The sequence below is a fragment of the Lytechinus variegatus genome, chromosome 2 (genome assembly GCF_018143015.1).
Source record: "Lytechinus variegatus isolate NC3 chromosome 2, Lvar_3.0, whole genome shotgun sequence".
Classification (NCBI taxonomy): domain Eukaryota; kingdom Metazoa; phylum Echinodermata; class Echinoidea; order Temnopleuroida; family Toxopneustidae; genus Lytechinus; species Lytechinus variegatus.
In genome coordinates this window covers 24994350-25017407 of record NC_054741.1, presented here as the reverse complement: position 1 = coordinate 25017407, position 23058 = coordinate 24994350, and the positions used below count along the sequence as shown (strand labels likewise).

The following is a 23058-nucleotide window of genomic DNA, read 5'->3' as shown; positions in this document are numbered from 1 at the left end:
TTGTCTCATATTACACTGTAACATAACTGGCTTACGGCCAGTTGAGGGTGGGGTGGTGAGTAAAACGTGGCTGCAGTATAATTTTGGCAGATTGTGATGAGCTGTCATAAAGAGAAGACATGTTAAGAAAAGTACTCAGAACAATGTCATTACAATTCATTTCAGATATCTCGAAAGATTCCCTTTACCCTGTTCTAGTTTCATTTGGGTGTGAATGATAAAGGATCAAAAGACACATATGGTGAGTCACATGGGTTGCGTACACACTATACTGAAGTGATCGAATCCGATAGAGAGATGTGAACTGGGTTCTGTGAGAATGCCTGAGAAGTAGAATGCTACCCCGCTAGTCCCGTTTTTATGCTGCAATATTACCAATTACAAATAGGAATGCAGAATTTTGAATCATAAATTTCAATCGTTTTCATGGTTCCTGTGCAATATTTGAAGGATCTAATACAAAAATATCCCAAACTTTATTAACAAAATATCATAAATAATAAATATATATACAAATAAATCAAAAAAATTTGATCCTGTTTTCCAAAATGAGGGCCATTTTGATGAATTGGCAGTAGTTTGAAAGAGAATATGAATAAAAGAAATCTTGAAAGCTTGCATGTGCCAATATATTTCTGGCATCCAAAACTATCTATTTGAATATTAAAAGTCAAGTATTTATCAATCACTTTAATAATCAGAACCAAGGATATGTAGAGCCTGGAAACTTCTTTATCCAAATTGCCAATATTAATTCATAATACTATTGGGAATATGATAATAGTTACATTTATATAGCAGTTCATACGTTGGTTTCTAAGTGCTTTACATTGTAATTATTATTACCACGGTCATAGGATCCATCACAGTTCCACACAAAAAGTGCACCATCTCCACTCCCTGGGGAGTATCCTGGCCAGGCAACCATTTATCATGCACTCATGCCAATCTAATCACAGTGATTTTCACTTCCTACCAGGTACCTATTTAACACCTGGGTGGAGAGTGATGAACGTGGATAAGTGCCTTGCCAAAGGACATTAGCGCTGGGTGGGACTCGAATCCACAACCCTTGGTTTAAGAATCAAGAGACTGAACCACTACACCGAGAAACCTCCACTGTTATGTAAGACAGGTCACTTTAATCCTCCTTTAGGCTAAAAGTGCCAGCACTCAACCATACATGGGGTGATTTCAAGTACAGTGTTCGGTGTTGAAAGCGTAAAAAGTCCGCTGAACCGAGCTCCAACACCGAGCTGAGTTCAGAGGAACGATACCAGTTGCGTTTATCGATAGCACATGACGTCATGCCTCTAGATCTGCGCTGCGTTGCTAAATCATCTCAACTTCACGCGAGAAGTCTCGACTACGAAAATGAAATCGGAGAAAAATGCATCAAATTCTCATCGTACAGAATACAAATGCTATAATTTATTTAAGAATTTGAAAGAGTGAACATTATTCTTCATCAAAATATATAAAGCTCAAATAATTTGAACTCATCTTAACGGTAATAGTAAATTTTACGGGGATGTTTCATCGTGTTCGCCGCCTGTTCACGAGCTTGAGATTGCCAACACCAACACCGAACTTGAAATCATGATTTTCCCAATCCCTGGGGGTTGGTGTTGGTGAATGGGGAAATTGCACGTAGATCGTCAACACCAGCCGCAGTGCTGGGTTTAGCAGACGATATTCAACACCATTCTTCAACACAAACAGCCGGAAATACGTCATATTTTATGAGGTCAATCCCAACACCAGCCGGATTTCAAGTACGGTGTTGTGGCTGGTGTTGGCGTTGTCACAACACCAACACCAGCTTTCAACACCGTACTTGAAATCACCCATGGTAAAAGTCACTATCACCCACATTGTAAGAATGAATAGGACTGAGAATGTACTTGATGAGTTGTTCTGAAATGAAATGTAGTAGCTTTTACTTTTACTTGAACTTGAATGTATAATGGGAATGTAGAATGTGGAGCGTTGTGGCCCAGTGGATTGATCTCCGGACTTTGAAACAGAGGGTCGTGGGTTCAAATCCCAGCCATGGTGTACTTTACTCTCCTTCTTCAAGAGAGTTATCCACATTGTGCTGCAATCAACCCATTTGAGGTGAATGGGTACCTGGCATGAATCTATTCCTTGAAATGCACTGAACGCTGGAAGGCTGCTTAAGCTACAGCCTGTCTATTATTGTCTATAATTATTATTATAATAAAACCAGATATTTTAATCTGTATGGCTATTAACAATACTATTTGCAGGGCCAGTCTCATAGGTTGTAGCGCCTGTTTCAAAACATCCAAAGCTTGAAGAGTAATCTCTTTCAGCAGCTTCAAAGCTATCCCTTGATAAAACATTCTGTGTATCAGTGCGAGATGCCATGGTGAAGTAATTTAAAATTTCACTTATATACATTAAAAGTGAGAAGCTGATGATCATGAGGCTGATTTAGAGCAAGTCTTTAAGGCTAGTACCGATAGTGCTCAGGTTTGTAGGGTCCTGCTTTAGGAATTCCAAGGTACTTGGACTGAGAATCTGTAAGACAGGTCAGTTTGATCCCGAGGTGATCTAGATGAAGACGGGCAACTTCTTCGTCAAGCTGAATTATTTCAAAAAGAGAGAAGAAAAAAATAAATATGATACATATACAGAGCTAGGCGAGACCTAGCTACCTAATCATATAATTACAATTACTTCTGGGGGCATTTCATGGAAGGGTCTGTTGGACGTTTTATCCGACAGTTACTATAGTAATAATGCTTCTCAGCCAATCAATCAAAATCAAGGGAAGTTGTTAGATATGAAAACTTGTCAAACAAAAATTTGGATGAAATGCTCCCCTGAACTCCCTACTTCCTATGGGCCTATTAAAGCAACATTTCAAGCACACATTTGACTTTATAAAACATAAATGGATGAAAGAATCATCTAACCCTGTATACACCATCATATTATACCCGACATACATGTAAATGTAATGAGGCATTTTATAATCAGTTCTAGATCAACTTTCGCAAATGACATTTTTCTGTTTTTATGACACAACTTGTAGGTCACATTAATTTGTGATTTGGGAAAGCTTCTATTGCATTGTCATGCTTCAAATTAATTGGATATCATTTGACCCTTGCTAAATACCAAACACTACTAAACACTTTGTTGTTGCTCTTACAAAATTATCAATTGAAAAAAGGTAGTCATCAGCACCAGCATCAGCATCATCATCACCATCATCATCACCTTCATCATCACTACCATCATCACCATCATCATCACCATTATCATCATCACCATCACTATCATCATCCCCATCATCACTATCAAGATCACCATCATCATCATTATCACCATCCAACACCATCATCAACATCACCAGATATACCTTCTTGGGAAGCCGATGGACACCAACACCATAGGCCCCAGTATTGGTCCAAATCTCTAACTGGGCCAGGACTTGGTTCGTGAAGGATGTAGACATGACAAAGCTGGGGTGTCCCATGGCACAGCCCAAATTAACAAGGCTGCCCTCGGCTAGAACAATAATGTGTCTGCCATTCTCCAGCTTGTAACGGTCTACCTAAGAATGAAACATATTGACAATGTCAATTTTAGTTTTCTCCCATTCAAACAAAACAGGAATCTTGTTAGAATTTTATATATGGGTGTAATATCTTCTGCCCTAAAATAGTTTCGATACAAACACTATATCAATGATAACTTGGAAAATACTACAATAATCTACTACAATTTTCATAAAAATTTCAATATTTTAATTATGAGACACAAAACAAAGTTCCATGAGAAAATGACAAATCAAAAAAAGAAAGAAAGTCTGGTTAAAAGATTATGCCTTTGTCTACTGACTATTACAGAAATGTTTGTTCTCTTGTGTGAATCTTTCTTTCATAAAGTGGTATTTGCTATAAAATAATGACTTTTTATTTTTATTTCTTTCACTTGGCTCTATTTACCTGTGGTTTGATGGTATCCTTCTCAACTGCATTTCTGTTAAGCCATGACACATCAAACTCGGTACTGAAATGTCCAATGTTGCAGACAATGGCATCATTAGGCATCTCTAGGAAATGTTGGCCACTTAGGACATTTTGACATCCAGTGGTTGTGACAAAAATGTGGCCCAGTTTGCAGGCCTCTTCCATGGACGTAACTTGATAACCTGGTCAAGTAAGATAAATGAGCGACCAATTCCAAATTATCAGGGGTACACATTATTAAAGTAACACACTGTTTTGAAATTTTGCAGTCATTGCTATATACGTTTTGGTTATGAATAAACCAATTTGCTAATTGTACAATGCCCGATTGGTTTGGTTTATATTCATTTGGTCCAATGCCAATTCGTCCAATTGCCAACTTGTCTACTATCACCTGGTCTACCAACAGTTAGTCCAATATCCACATGGTCTAATTGCCATCTCGTCCACTCACCATTATGTCTAATAACCAGTTGGTCCAATAGCCATTTCGTCCATTTACCATTTGGTCTATTAGACTAAGTGTTAATTGGGCAAAATGAATGAAAACAAAAGAAATATTAGAACTGGTTATTCAAAAAAATAAAGTCATAGACAAACTGGTGATTAGACGAAGTGATGATTGGGCCAAATGGTTATTAGACCAAATGGTAGATGAAATGCTGGTGGACCGAATGGCATTATACTAAATGAAGGTAGACCACGTAGTGAGTGGACGAGTTGGCAGTGGACCAATCGGCAATTTACCATTTGTTCACATGTTTGGATAATTACAAGATCAGAATAACAGCCTGCTTCACAGCTAGTCTATCTGCTAGGTTTCAAAATTATGAAAGTTCTACCTTTAATCATAAATTATATGCAATAAAATCTTATCTCTCCCAATGAGAGTATCACAAATGAAAGTTTACTATGTTGTAAAATCATCATCTTTTTAAGGGGCCTGAATCATAAAGGCCTGTATTCTCAAACTAGGATTTACGCAGACTATCATGATTCCCTTTCAACGATCTTTACCAAAATCCCACATTTAATTGGATTTTTCTTAGTGTACGCAACGAAATAAGTGCACATACAAAATATGCATAGTTCATGATTAAGTACAATGAGTACGGGTCATAGAGTTACAAATACGTCAATTTTTGCCATTATTGTCAACTACCATGATACATGTAGCTGGGCTCTGCAGCCCATCACACTCATGCTTTTCATGGTAGTTTACATTAATCGCAAGTTATAATAGCTGTACGACATTATTATATGGGTATCTGAGTGCAGGCATCTTCTAGCACCAACCTAATTTCACGTCATAAAAGTAGACTCTGTGGATCTGTGAACAATTATTTCTGTGACCAATACGTTCTTGTGATGAACTGTTCATTGTTGAGCATTCAGTTTCATTGCACAAATAAATTAAATGGGTAATTTCATAGAACACGCATCTTCGATCACTACATGTGAGACCTTCCCACGGCAATTTGTATCAGTTTTCTAGTTCATATGTTGAGATGCTTTTATTTTTAATTTTTATCATGGCTTTAGCAGCAAAGTAGGCATGGAGAAAACTGGAGGTTGGATTTACAAAAAGGTGGATAATTTCATGGAATTGTCCCAAAATTTAAACCTGATGAAAACAAGGGTAATTTTGAGGGAGCATTGAATGCTACAGACCTTCCATGGAAGCCTGAAGAGCGTTGATGGGATCCACCTCCGTGATGAGTACACGGGCACCGAAAGCTCTCAAGGACTGGGCACTTCCTTTGCCCACGTCACCGTAACCAGCAACTACACAGATCTTGCCAGCAAGCATGATATCCGTCGCCCTCTTGATGCCATCGACAAGAGATTCACGACAGCCATACAGGTTGTCAAACTTGCTCTGCATTTTGAGATGAATAGACTGGGACATTATATTTAACTCTTCTCATGGCCAACATCTCTTAAATTTGCATGAATTAAAAAAAAAAATCAAAAAACAAATCTCTGCAGTGATTTTCTCTAGTTTATGCCAAACCTAACTAACACTGCAAATTATGAAGAGAAAGAAAATATTTGAAAGTGCTCATTGTTTTGATTATTGGCCCAGCCAGCTCGACACCACTATTTCAGAGTCATCATAAATGAACTATAAGATACAATTACAAATTGCCGATGGGTACTTGACAAATGGGTTTGTTTTCCAGCAGGGGGTATTTGATATTTTTTATAAGTAAAAGCAGAAAATAAGCCACAAATAATTTCCAATTATTTACAAGAGAAGATCTAATTGTTCATAAGCCTGGCTTCTTCTTAGTTTAACTTTTATCATTTTCCCCTTAGCCTTGTACTAGTTATTTTGTTCACATATTCATACGCATTGTCATTTATTATGATATCATTACTTGTGTTGTATATGTTTTTAATTATTGTCATGAGACATATTAAATTATAAATCTAAACTAGATAAGAGGATAGCAAAATCTACCTTTGTGACAGAGTCATTCACGTTGATGACAGGCAGTTTAAGACTACCTTCCTTTGTAAGCTTATTAAGACTGTGTATGCCAGCTGTGGTCTCTTCAGAAGCACCTCTGATACCTACAATAAAGTAAAAATCACACAAGAGCAATGCAATATATCAGTGAATTTATCTCTTTGGTCCTGTGTGCACAAAATCTACAATCTCTCACATGGTCTCACAGGCCTAATTCATTCCCCATAGACTCATGTGTTAAATTGGCATAATTCATAAAAAATAAGGATGAAATTCGGGGGTCGAATGTTTACTACCAGTGGATAGGATATATATCTGGCAATCCATATCTGACCAGAAAAGGGTCCCTCGACCGGCTCATTTTAAAAATAAATTGGCGTGTTTGAAGACATCGTCGGGGGGAGCAGATTCATCACCTCAAACAGCAAAATAGCCCTAATCCTTCCGCCAGTCAAAATATAGTCCAAAATTGGTGATATTTCTTCCCAATTTGGGAAAAGGAAGTTCAGTAATTACCAAAAATAGAATCAGTGTTAGATGGACAATCATATGCATACACTTTGTCAATCAGCCATATCAAAATAAAAAAATAGCAATGGGTTGGCTCGAATGAATATCTATGGCCTGCCACTAGTGATTAGGCCCGTGAAACCTGTAAGGTATCACAGGCCTAATTCATTCCCCATAGACTCATGTGTTAAATTGGCACTTTAAAAAATTCATAAAAAATAAGGATGAAATTCGGGGGTCGAATGTTTACTACCAGTGGATAGGATATATATCTGGCAATCCATATCTGACCAGAAAAGGGTCCCTCGACCGGCTCATTTTAAAAATAAATTGGCGTGTTTGAAGACATCGTCGGGGAGCAGATTCATCACCTCAAACAGCAAAATAGCCCTAATCCTTCCGCCAGTCAAAATATAGTCCAAAATTGGTGATATTTCTTCCCAATTTGGGAAAAGGAAGTTCAGTAATTACCAAAAATAGAATCAGTGTTAGATGGACAATCATATGCATACACTTTGTCAATCAGCCATATCAAAATAAAAAAAATATCTATGGCCTGCCACTAGTGATTAGGCCCGTGAAATCACATCATACAGGCCTTCCCTTCAACAAGACATTCATTTGCCAAAGGAAGTCAATCAATTGATTGTGAAATATTGCATGAGTTTCCTTTTTTTTAAAATCTCTATAATTTTGAAGTGCTTGTATCGTGACACATAGTATTTGATTTCATATACAAATTGAAACAAAGATGTAGATCTAACTTTACTCAACTTTAGGTTTGAAAATACCATTAAATATTAATGGAATGATATCTCTGAAGTTTTATTTTGGTATTTACCACCTGTATCAAAATTGATGCATTTTTTGTTTAATTTAGGAAGTCTTACCTTTTAACAATTCAGGATGTTTCTTGTGAATCAAGGAGACCAAGTTACTACCATCATCAAGAATCATGTTTAAGGGTTGACCATCCTTGAACATCAATGTCTGCTCTATACACCATACTAACTCCTCATCAGTCTCACCCTTCCAGGCATAGACTGGCACCCCCGACTTCGCAATGGCAGCAGCCGCATGGTCCTGGGTGGAGAATACATTGCTACTGGACCATTGGACCTGTCCATTGTAATTTGGGGAAGAAAGTTATAACTATTTTAGAATATTGCCATCTCTAATAATTATTTGGCACTGATGTTTCATATGATGTGACCATATCATAATAAATAAATGCATCTTAAAAGTTCAAACACACTTACTTGGAAGCAAAGTGACAATTTTACATTTCCCAAAGTTTTTGAAGGCCAGCATTAACTTTCAGACTACGAAATGGTAATCTAATTGTGAAACTTGAACCTCTCGTTGTTCTTTCTTTCTTTTTTGTTAACTAATAACCATTTACTTTTAAACAGTTTATCATAGACTTACAACTGATAAATGCAATTACCTCAGCTCCAAGCTCTGTGAGAGTTTCAATAAGAACAGCTGTCTGAATGGTCATGTGAAGACATCCAGCAATACGGGCACCTTTGAGTGGCTTGCTGGGTCCATACTTCTTCCTCATCTCCATCAAACCAGGCATCTCATTTTCTGCAAGCTCCATCTCCTTGCGGCCAAACTCGGCCAGGCTGATGTCAGCTGTACAAGATCATATCAAGAAGATAGTAAGGCCTAATGGTAACAACCATGAACACAATTTCCTGTTTTCAACTGGCAACTAGCAATAAAAAGGCAAAATATCTATATTTTTTTCAATATCAATGCAAACAAAAAAAGAGGTGAAAATAGGTCAGACCCATATGAAGATTCCTCAATAATATTAGCAAAAATTAATTCCAGTAAAGTATTCATATGTATCTAAAATATCTTTGCCCATGGATGTAAAAGTTTCCGTGGTATTGCAAGCTGAAGAGGCAGCTCTACATGAAGGTCAGAGTGCCTGGACAGTTCATGCACCCATTTCGGTCCATAATTTTTAAAGGGTTGATACAGAGACAACTAGCAATGGCATGAACCATCCCCCCCCCCTCGAGGACTCTGTGTGAGTTGTCATTTTTGAAATGTGGCAATTAAAGAAGAGCTGCTCTCCGGGCCACCCCCCCCCCCACAACCCAGGTTGGGGGATGTAATCCTGGGGAAGCCAACCCCCCCCCCCGATAAGCTTTACTCCAGGGGAATTGTCTGAACAGAATCAGGGATGGTCATACCAGCCAACTGCAAATACACCCTGCTTTTATTGCAATTGAATTTGTATTGTTATTCAAATGCACACACAATGTCAATACACCTTTGTCATTTGATTCTTTTGCATTGATTCACAGAGTTTAAACACTGGAGAGGTTAAGCCCCCAACATGGAACCCTAAGCATAAACTCTAACAAAATTCAACCCAGTTGTGTGTTTTATTTTTACCTATAGGCTATCTTAGACAACTAGTGTGCCACATTTCAGTTTAAACCTTTGTAAATTGAGGTCTTGAAAATTAAATACAACCAAACTTATAGATCGATCTACCAAGAATTCATTTTGCTGTGATGTAGCCTATTAGCCCATCTACTTAAAGGGGAATCCAACCCAAATAAAAACTTGTTTTTATAAGGAAAAGAAAAATCAGACAAGTTGATAGGTGAAAGTTTGAACAATATTGGACAAACAAAAAGAAAGATATGAATTTTTAAAAGTTGTAAATATTGGTAATCACTATACCCATGGAGATTTCAAATTGGCCGCATATGGGATGTCATAGTGATGTAAGGCAAGGACTACTCTTCCATGTACTCCAATACATATTATGGCTAAAATGTCCTTTTTCCCAAAAGTTTTATTTCAAATTATATTTTTCTTTCATGAGGACATAAAACAATATACTAAATGGGTTATATTTAGATTACTGCCCCAGGGGAATGGGTACTTAGGAGAAAACCACAAATCCCTGATAATAAAGTACATGGCCTATGGGAAAGTTGTCCTTGCCCCTTGTCATAATTTACTTACCCAGTTGCCAATTTGAAATCTACATAGTATTAGTGATCTCAATTTTAAAGCAGCTATAACTTTCTTATTGCTTGTCCAATTTCTTTCAAACTTTCACCATTCTGTTTAATTTATTTTTCTCCTTCCCAACACAACATTTTATGGCCAAGGCTGGGGCCCGTTGCATAAAACTTTTTTTCTAACCTGAGATTTCTAAGGTTGAAAACTCGGGTACCGTAGATTTCTCAGGTTGGCTACCTGAGATTGAAAAATCGATTGCATAAAGACTTTGGAAAACTCAGGTTGGTAACCAGAGTTTTATTAACCACGAATATTCGTGAACGAGGATGCGCACTGAAATTTGGGTAAAAAATAATTGCGCCCGTGTAAACTTGCGATTATCGATTGTCTGCTAGCAACGTCAACGAAATGGCTTCACCAAATGAGGTAATTTATTTTTAAAAATACGTTATTTTTGTTCATTGTATCATGAAATACAGTTTTTGAAATAATAACTATTAGATTCATCCATTCTGCTGAAAATATGTATCATTTTATCCCCGGCTAATCATCACGGCGCGGTGGTTTTCGCCCAAACAAATCCAATTGTAGCTGATGCTCACACCGTAGTTTAGCGGAGTAATGGTGCCCCTCTCCGCCGGAGCTCTGGCGTAGAGGTGGCCGTGTATGGAAGGGATGCAGTTTATTAGTAGTAGTAGACGTTCGATGTCGTAACGGCCGAATTTTTAACTTAGGTCTTTATCTGTTTATGGTTTTATAAATTCTTGATGATACTATGATTTCAGATACTGTTTATTTATAATATCGATATTCTATCTCTGACCAATTCATGCTCAGCAGAGTGAGTCAGAGTCAGAGTAGACTTGAGCCTGAGGAATGAGGTCGATCACGAAATAAGACATGATTCATTTTCAGTTCAAAATGTCAATTTCATCATGTATCGAAACCAAATTGAATTTGTGTTGTAATCATCCAATGTAGACTCCACATTGCTATAACATTGTCCTTAGACTTGTTGCCAATGGTTGGCTTATTATTTTTTTTTAATCCTTGGGGGATAAATGCTCACTTGTGTTTACACTCAACTAAGATAATAACACTGTCATTTGTATTCTAATGTATTTATTCATCATATGACTAGGCTTTAATTAGTCTAAAGTAGGTTGTATTCTTTTAATTATATTTTTTGAATTAGGAAGAGTCTGTGGAACACCAGATCTGGGTCAATATCATATTTTACCGATGGTTGGCCTCACAAAAATTAGACCGAAAGCATCAGTCTCTGTATTTTGGTTGTTCCGCTGAAGTAGCTGCGTTGGCTCACTCACCGATAGGGCCTACATATTATTATACAAATTAAAATCTGGACAAAACCCGTCCTCTGAATTGCCGACAAGATTACACATGCAGGCTCGCACTACTAAAGACTTCCCCAACAGTTTGCTCATTTAAGAAATCTCAACCATGTAACCTCCAGATTATTATTATTTTCAACCTCCATAATTTTATTTTCAATTCTAGCTGGGGGTGGGGGTGCATATGGAAGTTAACATCTTACAATCAAAACCTCCCCTCTCCTTGACATATATAGACCGAAAATTACAAAGTAATTGATCAGTTACATAATTAATTACATTTTTATAATATTTTTGTTGATGTAGACTTAGATCTACTTGTAATTGATATTTTTAAAGGAGAAGTAGATCTACTAGGCCGGGGGGGGGGGGGACTTTCATTGACAAGTAGATTTAAAGAAAAATTATCATTCTTAAAGGGGAAGTTCACCCTGACAAAAAGTTTATTGTAAAAATAGCAGAAAAAATAAAAAATATTCCCAAAGGTTTGAGAAAAAAATCATCAAGTGATTAAAAAGTTATTAGAATTTTAATAATTTGATTTGTGACTTCATATGCGAGCAGCATTCCTACATAGCAAATGGTAAAAAATCAATGAAAAGTTATTTTCTCAGAAAATTGTTTTCACTCTACCTTTTGTATATCAATAGGCAAATCATTTCACACCCGATCATGAATAGAAAACAAAATTAAGGCATCAGGAACCATACAAAATTTGAATTTCATGTATTTTATATTACATAACACATGGGGCAGCTGCTCGTTTATGACGTCACAAATCCAAAACTTTGAACTCTAATAACTTTTTTACTCTTTAACAGATTTTCCTCAAACCTTCACCAATATATTTTACTATTTTTTCTGCTATTTTTACAACAAAGTTTTCTTCTGGGTGAACTTCCCCTTTAATGTTTTTGTGATTTAATTTCATGGTCATATTTCAGTGTTACTTTTGTTTTGGGGGTTTCTTAAAATAAAATTTCTTCTTCATTGCAGAAAACGCCAACCAAACGAAAGCGTGAAAATATGACAGAGCAGCATATCCAAATTCTGTGCGCATATGTCAGGGAAAAGAGGTCTGTGCTCTTCGGAAAGCCTTTGTCTCCCACTGATAGGGTAAGGTATTTACCTTTTTCTTCTAGAAATATGAAGCAGGCACAGATCTAGCCAGAATTAAACACAATACTATTTGTGGCCATATTTTTATCACAATCTGCACTCTTCAAAACTTACATAAAAGGTAATCAAGTATGAATTGTTGTTTTGGACAGCCCTCAAGGGACAAAATTATACTCACTATTTTCTCTAGAATATCGAGAGACATTAAAAGTCAATATTCAATGACTATTTTTGCAACATAACAATATTTACCATGAACTAATTATGCAAAGCCTCAATATTCTGATATTTTGAGGTTGTTGACCTTAAGGTAGTTTACCTCTAGAGGTCAGCAGAGGTGAAATCTGACTGACATCATTTTAAAATGAAGCTTATAGCAAGATAAAACACTAGCATGGGCGGCGGAAGCAGGGGGACGTGTCCCCCCCCCTTAAATTTGAGGTGGGGGATGGCCCCCACAAAATATTTTGTTGATAACCTTTCTTTTTGCTTGTCAATTTTGTTTCCTGCGTTCCCCCATAAATTCACACAGGCCCCCTGAAATGTTTGTGGTCCCCCCTAACATTTAAGTTGATGACCTTATTCAGTTGATCCACTTCTAAAATTTAGGTTGATAACTTTTTTTTGGGGGGGGCTTGTCAAATTTTTACTTTTATCCATCCCAAAATTTCAAGTGGACCTCCCCTAATTTTTGTTTTTATTTGTATTTATGCGTTAGTCATAATTTGTAACAGTTTTTATGACCGAATTGAGTAATGCAGGTGAGACTGCAAGAGGCATTCCACTTGTTTTTTTTTTATTGTACAAGTGTATGGTGTGTTGTTTCCTGCAATGCCAATGTAATAAATTTCAAATGCTTGAAAATGACAATACATTTTCCTCCTTTGTTAAATGCAGGTCTCTGATCAGCGCAAACAAGCTTGGGAAAATATTGCTAAGCAGCTTTCAGCGACCGGATGCCCCAGGAGTGGGGATGACGTGCGTAAGGCATGGTCCGACCTAAAGAAAAGGGCCAAAAAATATGAGGATGATAAGAAGAAGACTGGTAAGCCTACCTTTCTCGTAACAAATGGAAGAAGACATTTTTACTCCAATCGTTAAAGGGTGTAATGAGTCTTGTCGGTCCAAGGGGGGGATGGGGTAGGATGGTGTTGTTATGGTCCCCTTAGATCTTGACTGTGGATCACAACAAAAAATTACATATTATTTAGAATTTGTGTGCTTATTAAATGTAATTAAATCATGTTGCTCTAATTACTAGAAGTTCATATAATTTTAATTATGGTGGTTAATATTTTTTGTAACATTCCTGAACAATTTTACTTGAAAAAAATTCTAGTATGAAATTGATTTTTCTTTTTATGACCACAGATCTTGAACTCATCCTGCAAAAGGTGGTTTTGTGGCATTTCCCCCAAAGATTATGGAAAATATACTTTTCAACTCTTAAAACCTTGATATAAGTTTGCTAGACTGTAGACAGGCTAGAGATCCAATTTGGTCTCATTTTAAGGCTTAATTCCGCTTAATAAGCGGAATATTCCAGCACTCTAAACAATGTATTTTGAATTTAATAGTCGTAATTAATGATAACTATTTTTGAAAAACTTGAATTTCCTTGTATAATTAACACTAAAAATTATTGCAGAGGAACTGTTTACTCATATATTTTATTTTGTTGGGTAGGGAGGGGTGTATTAGGCATGATATTGATAAATGCATACCTTTTTTCGTACAGGCGGAGGCTCCTACAGGTTCAAGCCTATGTTGGAAGAGGTACTACTCACCATATCGGACAAAGCCTTACATGGCATAAAAGGGCAAAATAGTGAGACTGGGGCAACTCAACCAGTAAGTATTAATTATTTATGGGTATTTGGAAAGTTAGTTGCAAAGTGGAAGTAAAATGTTCAACCTATGTTAGCTGAGCTTTTTGTTATCAACGTTGATTTCTAAAACAAGGTTAAGTTATGAAATGATGTAACTTTTAAAGTAAATTGATCTATTTCATGCAACATGGACATGAGGGTTATCAAGGCGTTCCACTTTTGGGAGGAAAGATATCCTGTGCGTTGTTCTTATCAAGTCTACCTCCAAAAATATGAATGCATAATTGCTGAGAAATGAGCAAAATAATCACAGAATTCCATGAAATGTCGCCATTTTTTCGAAGCAATATTAATACAGTGTCCCACATAATGCTTTTCTGTGTTAATGATCACCAGAATTGTCAATTACGAGCTAAGATTTAAAGATTTTACAAGGATAAGTGTACATTAATGTACCAGATCTAGATCTAAGATAATATTGTGACAATTAACCTTGATTTCAGAGTCTTTCTCATGAAATAATTGTTTGCTGCAACTACTGACTTTTACCTTTAAACATCTCACCATAGTATGATTATGTAGTTTTACATTGTTTTAATATTCATTTCTAATTTATCGTATCCATATAGTGCTCACAAAACACAGAGGCATGCAACCTTCTGCACCAGATGGGACAGGTGGAAGACGACGATGTGGAGAGATTGGGAGATGAAGAGGAAGATCTGGATCAAGATCAAGAAAATCCCCCCCCAAAAAAAGAAATTTGGTATCACAAGGAAATTTGTATCAAGAGATGCTTCTGAGGAATCAAGAAGCAATGCTGGAGACCCAACAAGGCATTCTAGCGACCCTCAATGCCATGTTGGGGGTCCTTCAAGAATATGTGAGCAAACATGATTGATTTTTTTTCTAAAAGGGATGACTGTTTTCACAAAATATTGCTAAAATTGAAACTTCATTAACTTTGTTATTTCTTATCCGATTTCCATGAAATTTTTGGCACTTTGCTCTGTGAATTCTACTCTATGTATTTATATAAATATTTTCAGCCCGGACCATCCTTTCAACTAGATAACAAAAGATTTTTTTTCTTCTTGGTAGAATTGCTTCTTGGTTCTTCATTAGCATCTCTTGGTACACATTTATCCTGCAAAAAAATCCACTCATGCTGCTATAGACTACTGAAGTAATGACATTACATTTATTTTTGCATTTCATTGTCTTTTATACAATATTTTGGTAGAGCATGATGGAAACTCACAAAAACCCAAATTTTGTTGGAATCGGTCCATGGGGGCCCTAATATGAACTCAAAAATATGTAACTAGCCCCATTGAAGTCAATGTATTATTTATTTGTCTGTTTCCTAACATTTAGAAGTAGGTCAATAATAATTTGACTTCAATAGGATTAATTGTGTATTATGTCATACCTTGAGGCCCGCATGGACAGATTCTCACCAAATTTGGGCTGTGGGGGGTTACCATCATGCTCTACCAAATTATTGTATCAACAAGTGGAATGCCTCTGGCAGTCTCACCTGCATCACGCGATTCAATATAGCAGCAGTGCTGACCTTGAAAACTACTATAAAATAATTATTCACAAAAACACCATTCATGTAATGATACAATACTATGTTCAATGGCATTTGACTTTTGTCATGTGACCTGCAACTCGCATGAGATGTTTAGTGATACTTGGTTACTCTTTTTTACTAAGTTTCATGAATCAGATCCATAAACATTCAGAGTTATGGTAATTCAACAGATTCCCTCAATTTGGCCAAAGTTCATTGACCCTAAATGACCTTTGATCTTGGTCATGTGAACTGAAACGAAGGCAGGATGTTCAGTAATGCTTGATTAACCTTATGGCAAACTTTCGGTTAAGATTTGGTGTTGACGCTGCCGCCGTCAGAAAAGCGGCGCCTATAAAAAAAACCAGAAAAACAATGAAATGCTACAAGGGAATTTTTATGATGTCATAGGGTTACTCTGTAATGCTAGTACTGTATGATTCATCTCGTATTCTGATCCATCTCATACTCTGATCCATCTCAAAAGCATTTTTTAGATGATAAGCAATACAGAACCACCATTCAGATGAATGAACTTTTTATTGGTAGAAGAAAAAAGTGCTTCGCATCTGATCATTGATGACATGCCATAGTCCATACTGACACCACTAATAACCATTTCGGCAACACAACTGAGGAAACAAGCAAAATTAGTCATGTTGGTTGGATCAGTCAATTACTGTTCCTGATGGGAAATTAATATATTCATTACTACCATTTTTCCTTCCTCGAACTTTTGGGACAAATTCATTACACTGCAAAATGGTCAGTGTAAAGTCAAAATAATTGCAGCCAACAATGTCATTCTCTTTTTAATGCATTTGCTTCTAGAGGGAGGCTCAAGATTGGCTGGAATTTCTATTCTAAATTTCCATCACTGTTGCAAACTTTGATCTGTAAAATTTTGTAGGTTTGGATGTTTATTTCAATTGCTATTCCAAATCTTTGAAAATTGGATTATAAAGGATCTAATATGAATATATGCAATAGTGACACCTCAATTCCAGAATAGAAAAGTGAACTCTAGGTGAAATAAGTATCGATAATGTCTCTCCTAGTAGCTGCTCCTTCTCCTACAGGATCATAAGCTTGGTCAATGGGTGGTAATTCAACATCTTCTTCCCCTCCTTCATGGTAATTTGGCTCCCTGAGATCCTTGCTTACATTGTGCAGAACGCAACATGCAACTATTACATCACATGCTCTTTCAGGGGATAGTTGGAGGCCAGACGCAATGAGGCATCTTAGTTTATTCTTTAACTGGCCGTTGACCATCTCGATGACGACCCGGGTTCGGCAATGAGCTCTGAAACCATTGGATATAAGATATGTGATAAGATTTGTTTGAGATTTTATTGGGGAAACTAAACTCAATAAACCCAAGCCAAGTTTATCCATCAAATGTCAGACCTTGCCTAATAACTTGTATTCATATTAATATATTTCAAGTGTATTTATACAAAATATATTATTTATTACCATGCAATCAACTACATGCATCATACATTCATATTACTTTTTGATTAACTGACCCAAGGCTTTAAATGTCAGACCTTGCCATAGAACTTTTTATTGATATTGATATATTCAAATGTATTTATGCAACATATTATTACCATGCAATTGACTAGGGGGAAGTATATCTTTCTCAGGGAATTGAACATTATATTATTCCCAATGACAAGCAATAGTTTTTTTCAAGTACTGTTGCAAATACATTTGGAGCAAATGTATTTATTATTGTGTATATACTTTGAAATTAATTTTTGGTGTATGCTGTTTCTATTATTGAATGAGCACCGAATTTGGTTGTAAAAAATACTTAAATAAAATATTTATTTGACATTTCACCTGTTGTATCTCCTTTCAGCTTCTGTGTGTGGATCTCTCACAGGTGTCATGAGCCATCTTTCCAAACGATAACCTGAATCCCCCAACAAGATTCCCTGAAGTTCACCATTAGCGAATTGCTGTCCAATTGCACTGTTCTGTAGTATTTTCATGAAATGGAAAAAAGAGGGGGCAACAAATTAATGTTTGTGATTGACTTGGTTAAAGTAGTGAAAATGAAATGATAAAAACAATATATAATAAGATGAAGAAAAAAATTGATACTGAGAAATGTGTACGAAATGTTATTAATTACTATAAAAGATATTTGTATATCTTAATGTACAATTATCTATTAGGAATCAATTTAAGATATATATGTATGTTAATTGTAGAAATTATGAAAAGTTTTAAAACAGATTGCATGACAGCAATCCAGGAATTTTAAAGGGTTTTAAATTGAAATGATGAACAGCATCGTTACAGGAATTTGCATACAATTCAACAGTGTAACACTCAAATGTAACATACCCTCAATATCCTACTGTCATGGGTGCTACCAGGCCACCTGGCGACAACATTCGTGATCTTGTATTGGGTATTGCAAATCAACTGAACATTTATTGAATGCCTTCCTTTTCTATTGACATAGATGTACTCCTCTTCTCCTAGAGGTGCTCCGTGGAGATTAACATGAGTTCCATCGATCGCCCCAACAATATTCGGAAATCCTGCAACCTCAAAAAAGGAAACTTGGGTGTCTCTCACTTTCTCCAGAGTTTCAGGGAACTTGATAACCTGTCATAAAAAATAAAAAATTTCTTGCATAAAAACACTGTCATCTCATGAATAAATATAAAATGTGATTAATAATAGGAACATGGAGAGGCAGAGCTTCTTGTCTGAGGTCATTTACGCCCCACCCCCCCCCCCAAGAAAAAAAGAAAATGAGGTAGAGAGGAAATTACAGAAAGGAAGGGGGCATAAAATGAACTGAGAAATAGAGATAAAAAGCGAAGGAACGTTCAAAAGGAAATGGGGAAAGGGGAGAGAAATAATTGAAGGTAATGAACAAAATCAAAAGAGAGGAGAAGGGAAATGGGTAGAAAATAAGGGCAGAAAGAGATCTAAATATAGAAGGGATTGAAAAGGATAATTAAAGGAATTCGGAAGGAGGCATGAAGAGAATGGAAGGGGGTAAGTAAGAAAACAAAGTGTGAAAAAATAAAAATATAGGAGAAAGAAAGTGTTGGGGCATATATACAGGCAGGGCGCGCAAAGCAAAATTGAAAATTTGGCGGGGGGCACAGGGGAAAAACAGAACACCTATTAAGAAAATAGCACATCTACCATGTATGTTGTAGTAGGGTATTGAGCAAACAAATGAGTGATAAATAGGGGGGAAGACATGGCATATGAGCAAAAAATCTTTAAAGCTAGAAGCGAACAAGCAAATTTTGACAGTTGTTTTAAAAAAATCTAATTTCTGATAGAGTTTGACATAATATTTTGAGAACAATATCATATTTAACCGCTTTTCTTTGCTTTCTTTCGTTTTCTTGGTCTTGAACATTATTTTGGTGGTCCATGGAGGTATTTTTTTGTTGGGGCGGGGTGAAGAAAAGAAAGGATGCTAACTGCAAATACGTTACATTAAAACACTGGAAATTTGAACAAATTAAAAAAGAAGGTGCATTTAAGCAAAAGTAAATAAGGGTATATTCAAATGGGGCATTTGATCAAGGTGCATAGGGGCCAATATTAATACATGCTACTAGAACTTCACTACAAAAAAGGGCAACTAAAACGGGCTTAAGAAGAGTTTAAAAAGATTTTTTATATTTAAAAATACACTTAGAAGGGATAAGAACGATAATTGAGGAAAATTATGGGCGCTAAAAGAGCAAGAAAGGAAACGAGAATTTATAAGGCAAGAAAGGGACGCTCTTTAATACATAAAACGAATGCATTTGGAAGGGGTCATTTTTCTTGGGCAAAAAGGGGACAATTTTTAGTGCTTCAAAAAGCGTGTGGGTGGGGGACACTGAAACCCCCCCCCCCCCGGAAGGCCGGGGCGCAATATCAAATGAAAGGGAAATTAAAGGGAAAATGTAATAAGTGAGGTTGGGAAGAGAAACAAATTGCAAGAAAAGAGAACAGTTGAAGAAAAGGGAAGCAGGGGGGGGGGGCACTACCTCTGATGAGTCACAATTCATGCAGGTGACGTCCCCCCAACCCCCATTTGAGAAGCAAAGTGAATAATTTTTAATGTAAAAATGCAGTGAAAACAGACATATTTCCAGCTCTTTTGAACCTGAAGACCCTTTTTTTTATTCTCAATTTTTTTCTGGCCGGTAAGAATTAAATCCTCGAGTTGGGGGTTGAAGACCTTTTTTTTCTTGGTTGTGAATTTTTTTGCAGATGAGATCTCCATCCAAATATTTGCCCCCCTTTTGGAAAATCCTAGGTACGCCAGGGGTTGGGAGTCAAGGGACTGCTTTTGCTCATGGGCGAGAGCGTGGGTTTCATTAAAAAAAACCAGGGTTTAAAAAATCATATTTTCCTCACAATTTTCTGAGAAACGAATACATGGGAATTAAAAGAATGGAAAAAGTAACGCACAATACATTTTACCCTTTTATTAGGAAGGGATGGAAATTGTGTGTTCATTAATTGTTTTGATCGACCATTTATAAACAGATCGATTATTTTGTAATATAATTTTTATGATCTTAATGGTAAGTCAAATTTTATCAAATTCAGCATTCCATAGAAAACAAACTCGCAAACAACAACAAAACGAGATATAGATCGATCGGTTGTACGCTTCGCATGTATGTGTGAGTGGTCATCGATCAGTCATAGAAGTGTTTTCGGAGTAGGTTGTCTGCGTACGTACGGTATGGCATTATAAATGAAAATAGTAAGTAAATTTAGAAGTATATTGACATAAATTGACCGGTGTTACCTGGTCTTTTAACGTCTTATGGGGTGGCTGCTCTGATACAATACTGTAGTCGATCGACTGACTGAATGACAGTGCGTATCGTCTCGTAATATTTGTAATGCCCAACGCGCATTTGCACGTGCGGGACTGGGTTTGGGATAATTGATAACGATAATCAACGCACAAGCATTTATTTCTCGTTCAGCCCGTCTTAAGAACCCCCAAATCTCTTCAAAAACTTCGTAAGTCACAAACAACATATCCCTACATGTTGAAATAGATTGTTTTTTTATTCCTCCTTCTTAACTGGTTCTAGAAAATAAGGGTTTAGTAGTCTAGAACTGACGACTGAGGTATAACTTTGTTTTGACAGACAGTTTTGACTGTAAATGAGTACCGGTACCGGTAGGTAAGCAATTAAGATTCATGATACATGGGCAATGCAATGGTAATACGTTGAATGTATTGAATTAAAAAAAGGATTGTTATTACTCTATTGATTACTTACCTCATCTTTCAGTTCACATAGGGCTAGGGTTACTCTCCGAATGGTTCGCGATGCTGTACTCAGGTGCACCCCATGGATGCACCGTGTGTCATCCATGACACTACCTGTCGCGTAATATCGTAGACTTAAAAAAACTTGCAGGGATGGGGAAAGTGCACGATTCCTCCTCGTTCTGTGCTCCAGCCTATCACTTATCATATCTATGATGTGCAGACATCCCTGCCTTGTAAATCTATACAACTTGAACATTTGCTGATCATCGTAAACGTCGAGCGGATGGTGCCGATCGCGGAAAACCCTTTCCCGTCTGAGTGCAGCGATTTGCAGAGCATGCAGTACAGCAGCCATCTTTAAATCTGTGCTCATAAATTCTCTGGTTAACTAAACACCAACTTCAGAGCTAAGGTAAAATTAACCGGAGTTTCTATGGAAATGAACCGGAGGTAACCGGAAAAAAATCCGGTTATTCTTTATGCAACAGACAAACTACGGTTAATTATTTTTTACCGGAGTTTTCACTCTAACCGGAGATTTTTACCGGAGAAAACTCCGGTTAGAGTTTTATGCAACGGGGTCCTGGATTTCCCTTTAAAAATGAGATCTCTTGTAATATCTAGGCCTATGTAATTGGTTATTCAGCAATGATTAATCTGAAGTCTGGGTCAAACCCGGCCCATCAGTCCAGCGGTGCTCCGTGCTCGACCAATAGTACTGCCAGTCACAGACCACTTTTCTGCAGATTGGCAGAAATAATGATTAAATGAAATTAAAGAATACATAACAGAAATTCACAGACAAAGACGGTGTCAAAGACTTGGTCTTAGATCGAAAATTAAATCAAAATGACTCAGTAATTGAGCACTCAATTTTTCCAGAATTTCATGATATTATGCCTATCAAATAGTAAAGTCTACCAAGGAGTAGAGTAGGATATTGAAAGGATATTATGAAAGTTTAAAACATATAAAAATGCAGATATGAGATCCTTTTGACATTTCTCAAATTCTTCTTCAGGACATTTTATTTTACTAATACTACCGTATATCAACTGAAACTTCACCACAATACTCTAAGATATAATCCTGTGACTGCGGCACTTTGTTATAGTTTTCGTTGTTGTTTTTTCACCAGTAGGACTGGAAAATAAATTGAAATGAATTGATTTTGAATTGCAATCATTTTTATTGTCAAGTTTTCTTCTTACCAACTTTGAAAGATGGCATGACTGCTGCAGTCACGTCACAGTGTAGTGCTGGAAAATTAAGACGAGACAGTCAGTAGATCTATCCAAATTGAGAAACGGGACAAAGGACAGAATATCAAATTCCTCTCAACGTCTCAGTGATGGTAGATTTACTCTAATGAAGCCCTACGTGATATCGGAGGCGGGGAACAGCAGTGCGGTCCAACATACAGTATCCGGTACGGTACGGTATGGTACGGTACTGGCCTGGAGCTAGAGAGAAGCCACACCGCGCGGCTCGCTCGGCGGCCGCCAGGACTTTCAGTCCTCTTCGATTACAACTCTTATCATCTCGCACAGCACTGCCCTCGATCAAGGTCAGCCGAGCGAAGGAAGGGAATTCCCCCACAATTGATGGCGAAGAGTAGTCTGCATTGCACAGGATCCGGAGTAGCTCCATGGGTTTTGCGTAGCGCATCATTGAAGCGCGCCTGAAGTAGAAAGTCATTCACTCGCTTCTTGTTAAATTTCGCTAAATAAAGACAAGTGAAATCACCACTATTTCTTTTGTGTTCACACCAGTTTCAAATATTTCAAAAAATACCCCCTATGGGTTATTTCTCTTTGCATTTTTCTCCCTTTTTCTTCAGTTTGTTTTCATTGTTTAGATAAATGTATTGCATTTGTATTAGTGCACTTGATTGTTTTACCAGTACTCTAAAATAGA

At 36.9% G+C, this 23058-nt stretch overlaps 3 protein-coding genes across 3 annotated transcripts; 1 reads left to right on the top strand and 2 right to left on the bottom strand.

Moving 5' to 3' along the window:
• Positions 1-514: 514 nt before the first annotated feature.
• On the bottom strand, positions 515-22496 carry LOC121407667 (adenosylhomocysteinase A-like). The gene is made up of 8 exons (XM_041598849.1): positions 22353-22496; positions 8435-8625; positions 7878-8106; positions 6469-6581; positions 5676-5883; positions 3981-4186; positions 3392-3586; positions 515-2608 (listed from the first exon to the last, which is right to left on the bottom strand). The coding sequence occupies exons 1-8, from the start codon at positions 22369-22371 to the stop codon at positions 2477-2479; spliced, it is 1293 nt and encodes a 430-aa protein (XP_041454783.1). The 5' UTR covers positions 22372-22496; the 3' UTR covers positions 515-2476.
• Positions 10370-15183, top strand: LOC121407669. The gene is made up of 5 exons (XM_041598852.1): positions 10370-10407; positions 12333-12452; positions 13353-13500; positions 14194-14306; positions 14914-15183. The coding sequence occupies exons 1-5, from the start codon at positions 10390-10392 to the stop codon at positions 15085-15087; spliced, it is 573 nt and encodes a 190-aa protein (XP_041454786.1). The 5' UTR covers positions 10370-10389; the 3' UTR covers positions 15088-15183.
• On the bottom strand, positions 16615-21712 carry LOC121407668 (putative nuclease HARBI1). Its single transcript, XM_041598850.1, has 4 exons — positions 21149-21712; positions 18225-18491; positions 17715-17851; positions 16615-17169 (listed from the first exon to the last, which is right to left on the bottom strand). Exons 1-4 carry the CDS (start codon positions 21512-21514, stop codon positions 16887-16889), a joined length of 1053 nt encoding a protein of 350 aa, XP_041454784.1. The 5' UTR covers positions 21515-21712; the 3' UTR covers positions 16615-16886.
• Positions 22497-23058: the final 562 nt, after the last annotated feature.

Bases quoted from the DNA above. Each gene is read 5' to 3' on its own strand.
- LOC121407669 (XM_041598852.1), top strand. The intron at 12,453-13,352 runs GTAAGGTATTTA...TGTTAAATGCAG, and splicing joins CTTTGTCTCCCACTGATAGG to GTCTCTGATCAGCGCAAACA. The intron at 13,501-14,193 runs GTAAGCCTACCT...TTTTTCGTACAG, and splicing joins GGATGATAAGAAGAAGACTG to GCGGAGGCTCCTACAGGTTC.
- LOC121407668 (XM_041598850.1), bottom strand. From the start codon at position 21,514: ATGAGCACAGATTTAAAGATGGCTGCTGTACTGCATGCTCTGCAAATC. The intron at 18,492-21,148 runs GTAAGTAATCAA...TTTTTATGACAG, and splicing joins TATGTGAACTGAAAGATGAG to GTTATCAAGTTCCCTGAAAC. The intron at 17,852-18,224 runs GTATGTTACATT...AAAATACTACAG, and splicing joins ATGACAGTAGGATATTGAGG to AACAGTGCAATTGGACAGCA.
- LOC121407667 (XM_041598849.1), bottom strand. The intron at 5,884-6,468 runs GTAGATTTTGCT...CTCAAAATGCAG, and splicing joins TGAATGACTCTGTCACAAAG to AGCAAGTTTGACAACCTGTA. The intron at 2,609-3,391 runs GTATATCTGGTG...GAAATAATTCAG, and splicing joins TCCATCGGCTTCCCAAGAAG to CTTGACGAAGAAGTTGCCCG.